At 56.5% G+C, this 14865-nt stretch overlaps 3 protein-coding genes across 14 annotated transcripts; 2 read left to right on the forward strand and 1 right to left on the reverse strand.

Moving 5' to 3' along the window:
- Positions 1-1309: 1309 nt before the first annotated feature.
- Positions 1310-7952, reverse strand: RXRB (retinoid X receptor beta; the record flags this gene model as incomplete). 6 transcript variants are annotated; one of them, XM_081139823.1, is made up of 10 exons in its annotated part: positions 1310-2498; positions 2634-2739; positions 3051-3142; positions 3258-3390; positions 3585-3714; positions 4114-4286; positions 5594-5773; positions 6125-6281; positions 6784-7031; positions 7715-7952. In XM_081139823.1, the coding sequence occupies 10 exons, from the start codon at positions 7950-7952 to the stop codon at positions 2351-2353; spliced, it is 1605 nt and encodes a 534-aa protein (XP_080995949.1). In that variant the 3' UTR covers positions 1310-2350. The 6 variants fall into 6 exon arrangements, with proteins under 6 accessions (XP_080995949.1, XP_080995948.1, XP_080995950.1 ...); XM_081139822.1 differs by having other exon boundaries at positions 3051-3154; XM_081139824.1 differs by lacking the exon at positions 6784-7031 and having other exon boundaries at positions 3051-3154; positions 7715-7912.
- A 201-nt stretch (positions 7953-8153) lies between these two features.
- Positions 8154-12095, forward strand: SLC39A7 (solute carrier family 39 member 7). Of its 2 annotated transcripts, XM_081139829.1 has the most exons (8): positions 8273-8379; positions 8683-9085; positions 9171-9339; positions 9501-9554; positions 9686-9826; positions 9973-10113; positions 10324-10520; positions 11226-12095. In XM_081139829.1, the coding sequence occupies exons 2-8, from the start codon at positions 8687-8689 to the stop codon at positions 11496-11498; spliced, it is 1374 nt and encodes a 457-aa protein (XP_080995955.1). In that variant the 5' UTR covers positions 8273-8379; positions 8683-8686; the 3' UTR covers positions 11499-12095. The 2 variants fall into 2 exon arrangements, with proteins under 2 accessions (XP_080995954.1, XP_080995955.1); XM_081139828.1 differs by having other exon boundaries at positions 8154-9085.
- Positions 12096-12290: 195 nt separating this feature from the next.
- HSD17B8 (hydroxysteroid 17-beta dehydrogenase 8) lies at positions 12291-14497 on the forward strand. 6 transcript variants are annotated; one of them, XM_081139830.1, is made up of 9 exons: positions 12291-12373; positions 12556-12773; positions 12873-12989; positions 13064-13195; positions 13287-13372; positions 13485-13569; positions 13795-13837; positions 14036-14110; positions 14304-14497. In XM_081139830.1, the coding sequence occupies exons 1-9, from the start codon at positions 12328-12330 to the stop codon at positions 14318-14320; spliced, it is 819 nt and encodes a 272-aa protein (XP_080995956.1). In that variant the 5' UTR covers positions 12291-12327; the 3' UTR covers positions 14321-14497. The 6 variants fall into 6 exon arrangements, with proteins under 6 accessions (XP_080995956.1, XP_080995958.1, XP_080995959.1 ...); XM_081139832.1 differs by having other exon boundaries at positions 13103-13195; XM_081139833.1 differs by lacking the exon at positions 13064-13195.
- The last annotated feature ends 368 nt before the right edge of the window (positions 14498-14865 follow it).

The following is a 14865-nucleotide window of genomic DNA, read 5'->3' on the forward strand; positions in this document are numbered from 1 at the left end:
GGGGACCCAAGGGCGCCGGAGGCACTGGGCGTCCGGAGGGACGGCGGACGAGCGGGCGCGAGCCTCGGGCACGGGGCCCCGGGGCGTCAGGGGCTGCGGGCTGGCGACGGCTCTCGGCGGCCCAGCCCCATGCAGCGAGGCGCCGTCGGGGCTCCGGGCTGCTGCCTCCGCGGTGGCCGCCGCTCCTGTGCGTCCCCGGCCACCCCGGCGGCCCGCCGCCCTCACCTCGCCCCCGCCCCCGGCCCAGCCCCCGCCTCCGGCCGCCCGCCCACAGCCGCGGAGGAGAAACCCCACCCTCGGTCTGCACCTGGGGCGGGAGGCGACGCTTCCTCGCCCGCCCTCCGACTGCTCTGATCTGCTCCTTGCCAAGGGCTCGATGCCCTATACCCTAAGATTCTTTTGGGGAACCCCAATATCTCTTCGTCAGCCCCTTCCTTTTCTAGGTCCCAGACGTCCAGTCACAGCCCCCCCCCAAGATCCCTCCCTCTTGGGAGCCTAGAGCCCCCTTTTCATCAGAGTCCTGGGCGGGATTTAGGGTACAGTGGGAGGGGAGAGGCGGGCCCGGGGGTCGCTAGCCCCCCCACCGGGCCTCCACAATTACTTCCTCGCCCCGCCCCGTATAATTACAGAGCGCCCGGGGCCGGCGTATTTATAGACGTGGCTATAGATAGCCGGGGACCCGCACCCCACGGCCGCAGGGGGGGAGAGGTGCTGGGAGCCAGCGCGGGGGCAGAGGCTGGACAGACAAACGGGGTAATCAAGGCCCAGGAGATGAAAATGGGTAACGAGGTACGGGAGTGCGGGAACCCAGGTGTAAAGGGACCCAGTGGAGAGGCGAGGGGACTTTCTTTGCCAGTTGTAAGTCTGGGGAAACGGGGTCAACCAGGGACACGAGGCCGCCTCCGGGCGGGCAACGCCTGAGACTCAGGCCCCGGCGAGCCCCTCGAGCGGGCACGGCGCCGGGTCTGCCCGGAGCCCGCGGCCGCCGGTGAGACGAGCGAGGCGAGGCGCCGCCGCCCGCTGGCGCTATAAGGGCGCAAGCGAACAAGGCGCCTTTGAGAATCTGCGGCCCCCCCTCCCCCGGCCCGCCCCGCCCCCAGCCTGGCACACCCTCTTCCCCCCTCCCCGACAAAGGCGCCTTGTGTCCCCCACCTCGCGCCGGCCCCTCAGGCCCCAGGGAACCTCAGCGGCTGTGTTAACGTCAAGGGAGCGAGTCCAGAGGTCCCAACCCACCGGATACCCTCCCACACCCAGCACGATGCAGCGCTGTCCTCCCCCCAACAGAGTCACCTCAGTCAGAAAACAGCGATTTTAATTTGAAAGCGATTTTATATGTGAAAGAGGAGGGAAAGAAACCCCAGAGCAAAGAGCTACAGGGCAAAAATCATGCAGCCCCAGCGCCCCATCTCTGCAGTCTAGCCATCTCCCCTCAATCCTCAGGCCCCGCTCCTGTGTCACCAGCCTACCGTGTGCGCCCAGGGCTGGGGAAGCCCGGCCATCACAGCCCAGGCTCCTTCCCCAAGTTAAGACAGGAAGCGGTCGGAGGAGGGACTGAGAAGGCCAGTGCTTCAGGAGCCCCAGGACCCGACCACCTGGGGGCCCTGCCTTTCCCACATACCACCTCCACCACTGGCATTTCTTAGTCAACCTGGGGAAGTACAGTACTTCTTTGAGTCTAACTGTAAGTCTCTATCCTCAGAGGAAATTAAAAATAGCAGATGGGTCCCTACATCTCTATCCACCCCTTAACCACCACCACCTTATTTTTCAGTCTAACTGCAGAAGGAGGTGAAGTGTGAGAGGTGACTCCGCACAGGAGACAGTGTCAGGGCCCCTCGCTCTTCCAGAGTAGCCCCCATCTGCCAGGCTTGGTTAGAGGAAGGCCTGTCAGAGCCCTTCCCCTATGTCCATCAGTTTGGGGGGCCTGCCCCCCAATATCCATCTCTGGGAGAGTTCCCATATCCACTCTTCAGACAGGGAGCTAAGTAAGATGAGAAGGAAGCAAGGTCCTGGGAGCAAGACCACTGCTTTGTGCTGGGGGAAGGAGATCATTCCAGGCAGGGGGTGAGAATTCACCCCAAATCATGGCAGACCCCGACAAATTCAGAGACTCAAGGCCACTGAAGGAAGAGGTCCAGCCCTCACAGGGGCCTGGGGTCCCCTCTGATTTGGGATATTAAGCAAACCCCTTGGAGGGTTGATTGGACCCCCACAGAGGTCTCAGTTCTGTTCCCTAGTCCGTACCCCAAGACTCTAGAAACACGGCCCCTCCCCACCCTGCCCCAAGGCTTGGCGTCCCCCTTGGATGTGCACTCCTCAAGTGTGGGAAGCACCATGTTTGTGTCTGGGCTCAGGCCAGCTGGTGGGGCGCCTCGAGCATCTCCATGAGGAAGGTGTCGATGGGGGTGTCACCAATAAGCTTGAAGAAAAACAGATGCTCTAGACACTTAAGGCCAATGGATCTGAGGGCAGGAAGACGTAGCAGCAGCTTGGCAAACCTGAGGTGGGGGTGAGAGAAGTGGAGTGAGAACCGGAATCACATGAGCCCTGAGCACACCCTCATAGCCCCTGAACCCCCACCCCTGTGGGAACCTCGGTTCCCATAATCCCTCACCCCCACAGCTCCTTCTCACCGTCCCTGCTGCTCAGGGTACTTCTGTTTGCAATAGGTCTCCAGTGATGCGTACACTTTCTCCCGCAGGACCTCCACCTCACTGGGGTTGGAGAGGCCCTTGGCATCTGGAACAGGAGGAAGAGGGAGGCAGGCAAATCCAATCGGCAGAAACGAGATGTGGCCCACCTGATGTCCCTTTTGGGCCCCATCTACCTGCCCTTCTCCAAATGCCTGGCAAGGGAAGCAGGGCATGCTGGGTCCGTGGGATGGGGTCAGAGGGGAATGTATCAGTGGATGGGGGCTGTTCTTGGTTATCTGAGAGATTTCCGGGCTGAGGGTCTTACTGAGGGGGATAGCTGGGTAACTTAGGAGTCTCTGGAGAAGAGGAGGCTCCAAGGTTGCCTTGGTCATGAGAGATGGGATGACCTCCTCTTACCTGGATTGAACAGAATGATTGCCCTCAGGCAGCCAAGCTCTGTCTTGTCCATCCTCATGTCACGCATTTTGGACACTAGCTCTGTCAGCACCCTGGAGAGGGACCTGCAGGTCACTCAAAGGTCACAGCTCAGCCAGCCTTGGACACGGACCAGCCTATAGCCCCACCCCCTCTACCTATAGGCCAGCCCAGCGGAGGGCCACTGACCGATCAAAGATGGCTCCCACGCCTGCAGAATGGGCAGAGTTGCGGTGCACGTGAAGACCTGTGGCAAGGAGGATGCCATCTCGGACATCAATGGATCGATGGGAGAAGGAAGCAATGAGGAGTTCGTTCCAGCCTGGGTAGGGGGCAGCAAGGGTCAGGAGCCAGAGAGCAGGCCATGGGATTCAAAGCACACCAGGGGAAGAGAAGAAGAGGTGGCGAGGTCAATGAGCTTGGCTTCCTGAGTATGCAAGTGTGCACTGGGGTCACTGAAGGTCATATCAAAAGGGGTCAAATGTCAAGAGGTCAAAGGGATCCAAGGTCACTGACCTGCCCGTAGCAATATGACCTGGTCATCCAGAGGCAAGGAAGAAAAGTGTGGGATCCTCTTCGCCCACTCAACAAGCGTGAATAGCTGTTTGTCAGCTGCCTGACAGATGTTAGTCACAGGGTCATTTGGCTGCAGGGGATGGGGGGTAGGAGTTATGAGAGGTTTGGAAGTACACTGGGAGTCCCCCTTGTAAGAGACTTTTGACATCCCCTTCTACAACATAGTATATCTCTTCAAGCCCCATCTGAACCAATCCCTGTAAATCAGGCTTTTCTTCTAGTATTCGTGAAAACGTGTACTTGGGACTTGCCTGTGGTTCTGCCAACCAGTGGGTGTTTAAGGGTGGGGACAGAGGACACTACCACACCCACCTCAGATATTTAAGAGACCTTGTTTGGCAGCACTTCCAGTCCCAGACAATGTTAGGAGGGTTGAGAGGGGAAGGGAGGGTAGGGGGAGGCAGGACAGATCTAAGCTCCCACCCCCCACCCCCATCAGGAAGGAGAGTGGATTGACCCCATCACTCACGCTGCTGCCGCTACCCCCGGTTCCCCCAGGACCCTCAACGCCCTGGTCACTCTTCTGCTCCACAGCAAGCTCTGCCTCCAGGATCCTGTCCACAGGCATCTCCTCGGGGGCTCCCCCAGCCCCCTCCCCATCCCCGTCCTTGTCCTTCCCCCGCTGCCGTTCCTCCTGTACCGCTGGAGGGGGGAGAAAAAGTGGAAAGTCAGCAGCCAGCCATGAGGAGGTTCTGAAATGTCCTTAGGGCCTTATCAGCATCTTATGGCCCTTAGTAGATATTTATAGGAATTGGAGAAGTCACTACAAATAATGGCACAGTCCAGAAGCAGGGATTAAAAAAGAGCACATAAGCCAAGAAGAAGAAGGAAAGGAGAAAGTAAAGGAATTAGGGAGAAAGCTAACATTTAAACTGAGGGCCCAATACACACTAGGAAACATGCCAAGTACATTTTAACATTCACTCATTATTTGAACAACCCTGTGAGCTCATCTCCATTTCTTTCCTTTTTTTGTCTTTTCTTTTGTTAATCGTCACCTGGGGATATTTTTTCCATTGATTTTTAGAGAGAGTGGGAGGGAGGGAGGAGGGGAGAGAGAGAAACATCAGTGTGTGACATACACATCTATCAGTTGCCTCCCGAAGGCGCCCGACCACACCCGTCCCATCCAGGACAGGTGGGCATCGCACTTGCAACTCAGGTACATGCTCTTCCTTGACTGGGAATCAAACCAGACCAATGTTCTAACCACTGAGCAACACTGGCCAGGGCTCTTGTCTCTATTTTTAAAGATGAAGAATTTTGGGCCTGGAGAAGTTCAATAGCATGCCCAAGTCCACACAATACGTGGTAAGTCATACATCTGAATCCAAGTGTGCCTGACTGCAAATCTTGTGCTCTTCTGACTCAACAAAGGGGCAATATAAGGAGCACTGGCCTGGGTCTTCCGAGATGTGAGTTCTGATCCCACTCTTTTATTGCATGACCTTGGAAAAGCTAGGCCTCGGGCTCATCTCTAAAATAAAGATAAAGAGGGAAGGCAGCCCTGAGGTCTTCAGTAGTCTGTACCTTAAGAAAGTGGAACCCCAGAGTTTGGAGGAGAGAGCACAGAGAGTAAGAACACAGAGACCAGAGAGGGAGCACTGGATAAAAGAGAGAAGGGCTATTCAGATTAGAGAGGTGGCACAGAGAAGCCCATCATGGGTAAGGAGGTTATCCTACCCTCACACCAGATTAGGCAGGGGTCACAGGTGCAGGCCAGAGGCAGAACCATTAAGAAGGAACTCAAGGGACCAGATCAGGGTATCAGGGAGAAGAACTGATGAGGAGGGAAGAGAGAAATCAAATATCTATCGCCCTCTGGAGGAAAGAGAGAACATTCCAGCCTCCCTGAGAGGTTTGTTAGAGGTTTCCTGAAGTCTTGCCTCTTCCTCCTCCCTCCTCTCCCATAGAGTGGACTGCGAAGCCTGGGTCGGGGAGGTCCTTACCTTCCCTCTTCATGCCAGTGGCCAAGCACTTCTGATAGCGGCAGTACTGACAGCGGTTCCGCTGGCGCTTGTCCACCGTGCAGTCCTTGTTGTCCCGGCACGAGTAGGTCAGGTCCTTACGAATGGTGCGCTTGAAGAAGCCTTTGCAGCCCTCACAACTGTAAACCCCATAGTGTTTGCCTAGGGGGGGGGGGGGGCGGGGGGGAGAACAGCAATAACAAGGCTGCATGTAAACCGCTCACCATTAAGTCTCTTGCCAACCTGCCTCCTGCAAACTAAGTTTAAGTCTGCTCTGTGTTTGCCAAATACAGAGCTGAGGAACGAGGACATGAGAGGTGGTCCAGACCCACTCTTCCCTCTGACCACCCCCCATCCCATCTGAGCTTCAGGTTCTTTAGTTCTCATGGGGCCTCCCCCAGCTCATTAGCTCCAAAGAAACCCTGTGAAGCCCTGGGAATCCCACAAGGGATGGTAAATGGCAGACACTATCTCTCTCTCTCTTCCTCTCTGCCGGTCCTCTGAGCCCCATACCTGAGCTTCGGTCCCCGCAGATTGCACATAGCCGTTTGCCAGCCCCAGGGCCACCTGGAGGGGGTGGACAGTGCAGGCCCCGGACCCCTAAGACTGGTGGCTTCACATCTTCAGGGGGGCCAGACCCACCCCCAGGGAGCGACACTGTTGAGTTAATCTGGGATAGGGGAAATAGGGAAGTCATAGGGAGACTCACTGGGAAAGAGAATCTCTCAGAGGTGATGGAAGTAATGCCCTAACACCTAGGCAGGGCCCTGCATTGCACATCCCAGAGGGCAGTATTACACTGCAGTCTGTGTGAAGGGCAGCCCTGGAGCACAACCCAGAGATCAGACATACAGTGTCCCTTGAAATTGTGCAACACAGTGGTCCTGAAAGGCATATATCTCAGAAGGGCAGATGGGACCAAAAGTGCAGAAAATCACTGACAGATAAAAGGGACATTAGGAATATGGGAGTTCCTTTTGGGGTTGGGGACACATGCACTGCAATATCAGTCACCTCAAGAAGGGCAAGGGGTCTCACAAGGACCACAGGCCTGCCAGAATTAGAAGTCTAGAGGTCAGTGGGTCATGGGGAAGTTCACACAAGGATCTGGGGTCACGAGGAAAACAAGGAAATGGAAGTGGAGAGGCAGAATGTGGGTCACGACCTCTCACCTGGGGGCTGCTGACAGGCCCGGAGAATCCTGGGGGAGCTGGAGGGGGCAGACCAGGGGACCCCATGGAAGAGCTGATGACTGGGAAGGGGGAGCCCAGTGGGGGGGGTGGCATCGCGGGTGGGGGTGGGGCCCCAGAGCCTCCACGGGATGGAGCTGCTGAAGGGGGTAGAGGTGGCCCAGGAGGAGAATGGGGAGGGGCAACCTGGGAAAGGGGATTTGGGGAGGAACTGTCTGGGCTTCGGGAGTCTGAAGGAGGGATAAAGAGAGGCACAAAGACACACAGACAGGAGAGACAAAAAAAAAAGAAAATGAGCCTTCAATCATCCAACTGAAGACTTTTTCAAACCCTCCACTGCTCCCTGCCCCAAACTCCCCCTACACACACCTACCCCCATTTCCAAGTCCAGAGACACCCTGTTACCACACAACAGTTCAACTTCTAATTATGGTGACAGAAGGGGGTTCACAAAGGAGAGGAGGATAGTTCAGGTGAGCGAAAACCCCAAGCAATATTTTTGGTCACCCCAAGCCAAAAGCCCAAGCCAGTCTCGTGTGGGTGGGGCAACACGTGGGATACACCCTCCATTCCAGCTCGCAGCCTGATTGTGCAGGAAAACGAGACAGGCGGAGGTGACCCCTCCCAGGACGCAGGACCTGCCTTCAAACGTCCGGAGTCAAACTCGAGGACTCGTAGCCCGTGCGGGGGACGGCGGTGTGCGGGGCCTCAAATGGCCAGGGATGGGAGGGCGGAAGCTTCCCCCTCCCCGCCCCGCCCCGCCCCGGGGGGAGGGCGCTAAGGCCCGCGGGAGGGAGGGGACGCGTGTTTACAAACAAGGGGGCGGGAGCGCGGGGAAAGAGCACCCAGGGAGGGGGAGGGGTTGCAGATAACGCGGTCAATGGTTCGCAGGTCCGCTCGCTAGCACACTCACCCCGCCCGCTGTCGCCCATCCCGTCCCGTCCAGCCTCCTCCGGCTCCGGCTCCGGCTCCGGGGTTTGTTGTTCTCCCGCCGCCGCCGCCGCCGCCGCCGCCGCGGGATCCAGCCAGGGCCGTCGCCGCCGCCACCGGGACGCGACCCCACAATGCATTTCTTTTCGCACCCCCACCGGCCCACACTGCCCTGCGGCATGCCGCTGGGGGAGGAAGGGCGGGCGAGCGGCCCACGACATGGTTCCTGGTTGAGTATAGGGATACCGAAGAGGTAACAGAGATTCGCAAGCGTTGATTGAAGGGCTAGCTGAGCTCAAAGAAGCACTAGAGAAAAAGACTCTGGCCTGAACCCGATCGAATTAAGCGCTCCGCTCTGCTCTGTACCAAAATGACAGCGCCGATGTGGCAGCCATCTTGGTACAGAAGGGACGTTTCCCTGCTAGTTCCCGCCCCCTGCTCTAGTTGAAAACGGAGGAGGCGGTCTCCGGCCTGTTAGCCGGCCTCGCCCACCCTCTCCTCAAATAACCTCCAATCCGCGCATGCGCGCCGGAGCGCCGCCATATTGGTAAAGGTACTGGGACTAGACGGAACTCCATGTTCTCGCGGGAGCTAGAGGCGGGATTGCCACGTCGGAGCAAACCTGGAAAGGAGAGGATCCCGGAGCTGGTGAGAATTCCCCGCTTTTCCCTACTGTCCTTTCCAGGCTTTTTCTCCACCTCGTCATAGAGACGAAGGCCCAGAGAGTCTGTGAAGTGGAATGATCAAAACTTAGAGCGGTGTCCCGGGGTCCTACGTCCGGGAGCAGGTTCGGAATAAAAAGAACGAGTCTTGGGAACAATGCGGGTGGGGGCAGAATGGAATGGGGGAGTGGCTCATAGAAGTGGATGGAGGGCATGAGCGGAGTAAAGCCGACCCCGCATAGGTACAGAGTTGATCAAGTGGAGTCACTGTTTCTGTCCCTCTGGTCAGCGTGATGGCCAGAGGCCTGGGGGCCCCCCACTGGGTGGCCGTGGGACTGCTGACCTGGGCGGCCTTGGGGCTGCTAGTGGCCGGACACGGGGGTCATGGCGACCTGCACGAGGACCTGCACGAGGACTTCCATGGCCACAGCCACTCACACGAGGATTTCCACCATGGACACAGCCACGCCCATGGCCACGGCCACACTCACGAGAGCATCTGGCATGGACATACCCAAGGTCACGACCACGGACATTCACATGAGGATTTGCATCATGACCATAGCCATGGCCACTCCCATGAGAATCTCCACCACAGAGGACATGGACATGACCATAAGCACAGCCATGGAGGCTCTGTGGAGGTTCCAGGCATCAAGCAGGACCTGGACACTGTCACTCTCTGGGCCTATGTGAGTCCCCAGGGGATGGGGGAGAGGGGCTGGTCCTGGATTGCTGGGAAAGCAGGCACACTTGACCCTGACTCTCCCTCACCAGGCACTGGGGGCCACGGTGCTGATCTCTGCAGCGCCATTTTTCGTCCTCTTCCTTATCCCCGTGGAGTCAAACTCCCCTCGGCACCGCTCTCTGCTCCAGATCTTGCTCAGTTTTGCTTCTGGTGGGCTCCTGGGAGATGCCTTCCTGCACCTTATCCCTCATGCCCTGGGTATGTATTCTCAAGTCTCTACCTCAAATCTTAATATATTTTATTCTTTAGGCAAAAAAGTTCTTTTCCCTTTGCCATCTCTGACCTCGCAGTATTTCTGCAAATACACCCTTCTTGGGTCAGGTATTCTCTCATCTGGCCTTTTCTCCTCCTTCTTTCAGAACCTCATTCTCACCACCTTCAGGAGCAGCCGGGACATGGACACTCCCACAGTGGTGAGGAAGGGGCAGATGGAGACAGGGATTGGGGTGCAGGGGAAGATCTATCCCTCCCCATTCTTCTACACTTGAGAAGGAGGAGTCTGGAATGCACATCTCCCTTAATGTCTCAATGCTTCCATTCCCAGGCCAGGGCCCCATTCTGTCTGTGGGACTGTGGGTCCTCAGTGGAATTGTCGCCTTTCTTGTGGTGGAGAAATTTGTGAGACACGTGAAAGGAGGACACGGACATGGTCACACTCACGGAAGTCATGGACATGGAACACAGGGTAAGCCCAGGAATGACTTTACTGAAAGCCACCTTGCTTGCCTTAAAATCCCTTCATCTTATGGCTCCTAGGTGGGAGGGGAGTTCCCTTTTGAAGACATATCAGGTCTGCGTTCCCCACTCTTACCAACTCCTTCTCTCCCTCAGAGCATTCTTCAAAGGAGAAACAGAACTCAGAGGAAGAAGAAAAAGAAGCAGGGGCGTTGAGGAAGCGAAAAGGAGGGGGCACAGGGCCCAAAGATGGGCCAGTGAGACCTCAGAATTCTGAAGATGAAAAAACAGGTTCAGGTGAGGTCCAGAGTTGGTAATAAGCTTGGGCAAGGGGTGCCATCATAATCACATGGAGTATGTGCTGTGGGTAAGGGCAGATGTCTGGAAATCACTGCAGGGCTGGGTGTGAATTGGTCCCTGGGGGGAGTTGTGATAATAACTGACCAGGGCTGGAATGGGGGGTGATGGAACATCTAATTGTTTTGTCTCCCTTTTCTCCTGTATAAGACCTACGTGTATCAGGGTACCTGAATCTGGCTGCTGACCTGGCACACAACTTCACAGATGGTCTGGCCATTGGTGCTTCATTTCGAGGGGGTTGGGGATTGGGGATCCTGACCACAATGACTGTCCTGCTACATGAAGTACCCCATGAAGTCGGGGACTTCGCCATCTTGGTCCAGTCTGGCTGCAGCAAAAAGCAGGTTGGTGATGACATGCACCAAACATGGTTGCCTCTAACCCTTTGCCCCCTACTCTTCCACCCCAAACCCAAGACTACCTCTCCTTACTTTCAAACAAGCCATACTGTTATTGACAGTAAGTCTAGAAATGAGGGGGAAGTTGTTTCTTTTTCCTATAGCTTGGTATTTTTTTTAATCCTTACCTGAGCATATGTTCTTTGATTTTAGAGAGAGGAAGGGAGAAAGAGAGAAACATTGGTTGGTTGCCTCTCATATGCGCCCCAAGTGGGGACTGAATCTGCAACCTAGGTATGTGTCCTGACCCGAAATTGAACCCGCAGGCCACACTTTAACCACTGAACCAAACAGGCCAGGGCCGCAAACATTCCATGTACGGGACGGCACTCCAACCAACTGAACCACATAAGCCAGGGTGCTTAGTATTTCTTGAACTGTGGTCCATAAACCATCTGAATGGTTTATGTGGGTCTTTCACACCACAATCCCCACCCTGGATTACTGAGTCAAAAGGTCTGAGGAAAGGACCTTTTTGATACCTAAGATGTTTCAGAAAGTATTCTAGACCCTCCCTACCCCCCCTTTTTGGCCATACTCTTGTTTCCAAAGACATACCATACCCATATGTACCTATATCTTACCAACCACATCTAAATCACTGATAAACTTTAGATGTTGATGAGTGCCTCTCTCTTTTCTGCCCACCAGGCAATGTGTCTGCAACTACTGACGGCAATAGGAGCACTGGCGGGCACAGCCTGTGCCCTCCTAACTGAAGGAGGGACAGTGGGCAGTGAAGTTGCAGGTGGTGCAGGTCCTGGCTGGATTCTGCCATTCACTGCAGGTGGCTTTATCTACGTAGCAACGGTGTCTGTGTTGCCTGAGCTGTTGAGGGAGGCATCACCGTTGCAGTCGCTGCTGGAGGTGCTGGGGCTGCTGGGAGGAGTTGTCATGATGGTGCTGATTGCCCACCTCGAGTGAGAGGTGGGATAAACCGCCCCCAGCCCAGCCCCAAACCTCTAGCCTCTAAGCCCTCTGGGTCTGGGGTCTGTGGAGGTTGGGGGCCCTGGCCAGGCTCACCTGCCAAAGGAAAGAGCTATATCCTAGTAAAGTGATTTTGGCATGAGGGCAGCAAGATTTGACAGTCTTGTAGGGGCTATAGGGATGAGCATGAGAGGCCAGAGGGACCATAGTGTTGGACATTGCTGACCATGTTGTTGGGTATGGGGGGCTGAATGAGGCCGTGTAGAAGGCTGGAAAAGGCCAGTGATGGCAGCCTACCCCGAGTCTCCTCCCCCACCTGAGAACCAAGCTCCCTCACTGGTTTCTCCGTGGTCCTCCTCCTCCCTCCCTCCCACCTGTTGGTGGAGACTTCTGAGAGGACTAGAGCCTTGGGCAGAGGGGGCAGCCGGAGTCAGGATAACGTCTATTAAACATCAATCGTGTGTCGTGATTTGGGGGGAGGGGCTTTAGTTGCTAATCTCGGCCTGATTTTTGTTTCTAATTTTTTTTATATCGCTGTTTCAATCGAGGGGGTGGGGTGGTGACCGGAAATAAAGTCCTCAGATCTTCCGTCCCAAACGAAGTCTTTGTCTTTTTGGGGGAAATGGGGGGCCCCTCATCTTCCCACTCCTCAGGGCCCCAAGTGGTAGTGTCTGGCCACGCCCCCGCAGTGGGAGGTCCGCTTGAGTGGGTGGCCGCAGATGGCCTAAAGCTGCCGGGGCTACAATTGGCCCGGCTTTGCTCTCGTCACGCCCCCTCTGCGCCCGGATTGGCTCCGTGTTGGGGTGCCCGCCCACCACTGCCAACCATGGCGACTCAGCTCCGGCTCGGGTCTGCGCTGGCGCTGGTCACAGGTTGAGGGGGTGCTCCTTCAGGGCGGGCTGGGGTGCCGGAATGATGCCGGGGCGCGCTCTCGCCCTCTGCAGCCGCTGTGACCTCTGGCCGCTGGTCCCGCTTTTCCTCTGCGCCCTGTTAACTTCTGACCCCTGTCCATTCCTCCCCGCACCCCGCTCCCGTGTTTTCTCTCACACCGCAGGTGCAGGGAGCGGCATCGGCCGAGCCGTCAGCGTGCGCCTGGCCCGAGAGGGGGCCGCCGTGGCCGCTTGCGACCTGGACGCGGCAGCGGCACAGGAGACGGTGCGGCTGCTGGGCGGGCCAGGGAGCGAGAAGGGGGCGCCCCGCGGGGCCCACGCTGCCTTCCAGGCTGACGTGTCTGAGGCCCGGGCTGCCAGGCGCCTGCTGGAACAAGTGCAGGTGACCGCGAGCGACCTCGCCCCCTTAAAGCCCTCACACTGCCTCCACCGCCCCTGGCTCTTCGTGGTTTTTTTGGTGTGTAACCTCCCTCTTCCATAGGCCCGCTTTTCCCGCCCGCCATCTGTCGTTGTGTCCTGTGCGGGCATTACCAGAGATGAGTTTCTGCTCCACATGTCTGAGGATAACTGGGACAAAGTCATAGCTGTCAACCTCAAGGTGGTGACCTCTGAACCTGTGACTTCTGGCCCCTTTAGCCTGGGAAGGGAGTTGGAGGATGACTGTCACCCCAGCTGATCCTTTCTACCTTGTTACTCTTTCCCCTCCGCCAGGGCACCTTTCTTGTCACTCAGGCTGCAGCCCAAGCCCTGGTGTCCAGTGGTTGTCATGGCTCCATCATCAACATCAGTAGCATCCTAGGGAAGGTCAGGTTGAGTTGGGATGAGGTCAGGGCATAGAGAGGAGAGCCTCTCCTTGAGAGTCCTGATTCATCCCAAATCTCTGACTCACCTATAGGTAGGGAATATCGGACAGACAAACTACTCAGCATCCAAGGCTGGAGTGATTGGGCTGACCCAAACTGTAGCCCGGGAGCTGGGAAGGTTGGTTAGACACCTGGGGGTACAGGGGACTTGGCTGAGGCATGTGGGAGCTCTGAGGGAGGGGTCATTGTTCAGTCTTCTCCAGAGTCAGCAGCCACTCTCCTTTCCACAGACATGGGATCCGCTGTAACTCTGTCCTTCCAGGGTTCATTACAACACCCATGACACAGAAAGTGCCACAGAAAGTGCTGGACAAGGTAGGAGGCCATGGGTGGAGGGCAGAGAGCAGAATCGTACAGAGACCCAGCCTTTCTGGGCTTGAGAGAACAAAAGAATGCTGGACACAGTACCTGGCAAGAAGTAGGTAATAAGTGCACAAGGAATGAAGACAGAAGAAAAAAGGGTCACAGACTCAATCTCCCCCCCCAAAAAAAAAAATCCATAAAAGAAACTTTTAGCCACATATGAGTGTTTCCTTACAGGTGACTGGAATGATCCCGATGGGACATTTGGGGAACCCTGAGGGTGAGCACTGAGTGAGGAGGAGGCCCTGGGGAGGGCCCTGAATGAACAGACCCCAAAATCTGTGGTATCTGAGAGGGTCTCACCAGGGTTGATAGTTGGTGTGTGTGTTTTGGGGGAGGGGGTGTTTCTGGTGGGAGATGGCTCCTTTGGGTCTGTGGGAGTAAATAGGATTCTGCCCTCTCCTCACTATTCCCCTAGATGTGGCAGATGTGGTCGCATTCTTGGCATCTGATGACAGTGGATATATCACCGGGGCCTCAGTGGAAGTCACTGGTATGAGGCCATCCTGGGGAGGGAAAGGGCAGAGAAGTGGAACCCAGATGATGTGTGAAAGCAAGTGAGGGGAATCTGGAGCCACTGAAGGAAGGGCAGAAGTTCCTAAAGGCCAGGGACAGAAGAGGGTGGGCACCCCCCAGCCCATTTGTCTCCACCTATGCATCTGTCCAAATGTTTCTGCCCCTCCTAGGAGGTCTTTTCATGTAACTGCCTCAAGGACCCTGGACTCTGCTCACTCCCCCACCACTCTGCTGGGCCTCCTGCTGATGAGGACTCTGAGTTCCCAGGCTACAAAAGGGGTGGCAGAGTATGGCTCAGGAATGCTGAATATGGGAGGCAGGGGTGCTTGTGACCTTAATAAATTCCAAATCCTCTTCCCTGCCACCTCCGGTTCTTCTTGTGTCCAAGCCCTCAGACCCTTCCCCACCTCCCCCTCTTTCCCCTTTCCCGAAGGATTGTTCCCTTTCACTGCCTGGTCTCCCAGGGCAACCCCTGCCGCCGGGTGTGAGGAGAGAGTGTGTGTCACTGTGTATTCGTGACACTCTGGGTCTTTTTGGAGGGAGGGGTCTTTGCCCCACCCCCCACCACTAGGCCTGCAGCCCCAGTTTCCTCCCCCCAATACCCTGGGTCATTATAGTCCCTATGGGTGATTTGTTCATGGCCCCACCCCAGTGTCCAGTCTGGCCTTAGGAGAGGGTCTTGGAACAGGTGGCCCTCCCCCACCCCTCTCCTTTCTCTGAGTCCCCCCTCCC

This window comes from Miniopterus schreibersii (genome assembly GCF_964146895.1).
Source record: "Miniopterus schreibersii genome assembly, chromosome: 6".
NCBI lineage: Eukaryota > Metazoa > Chordata > Mammalia > Chiroptera > Miniopteridae > Miniopterus > Miniopterus schreibersii.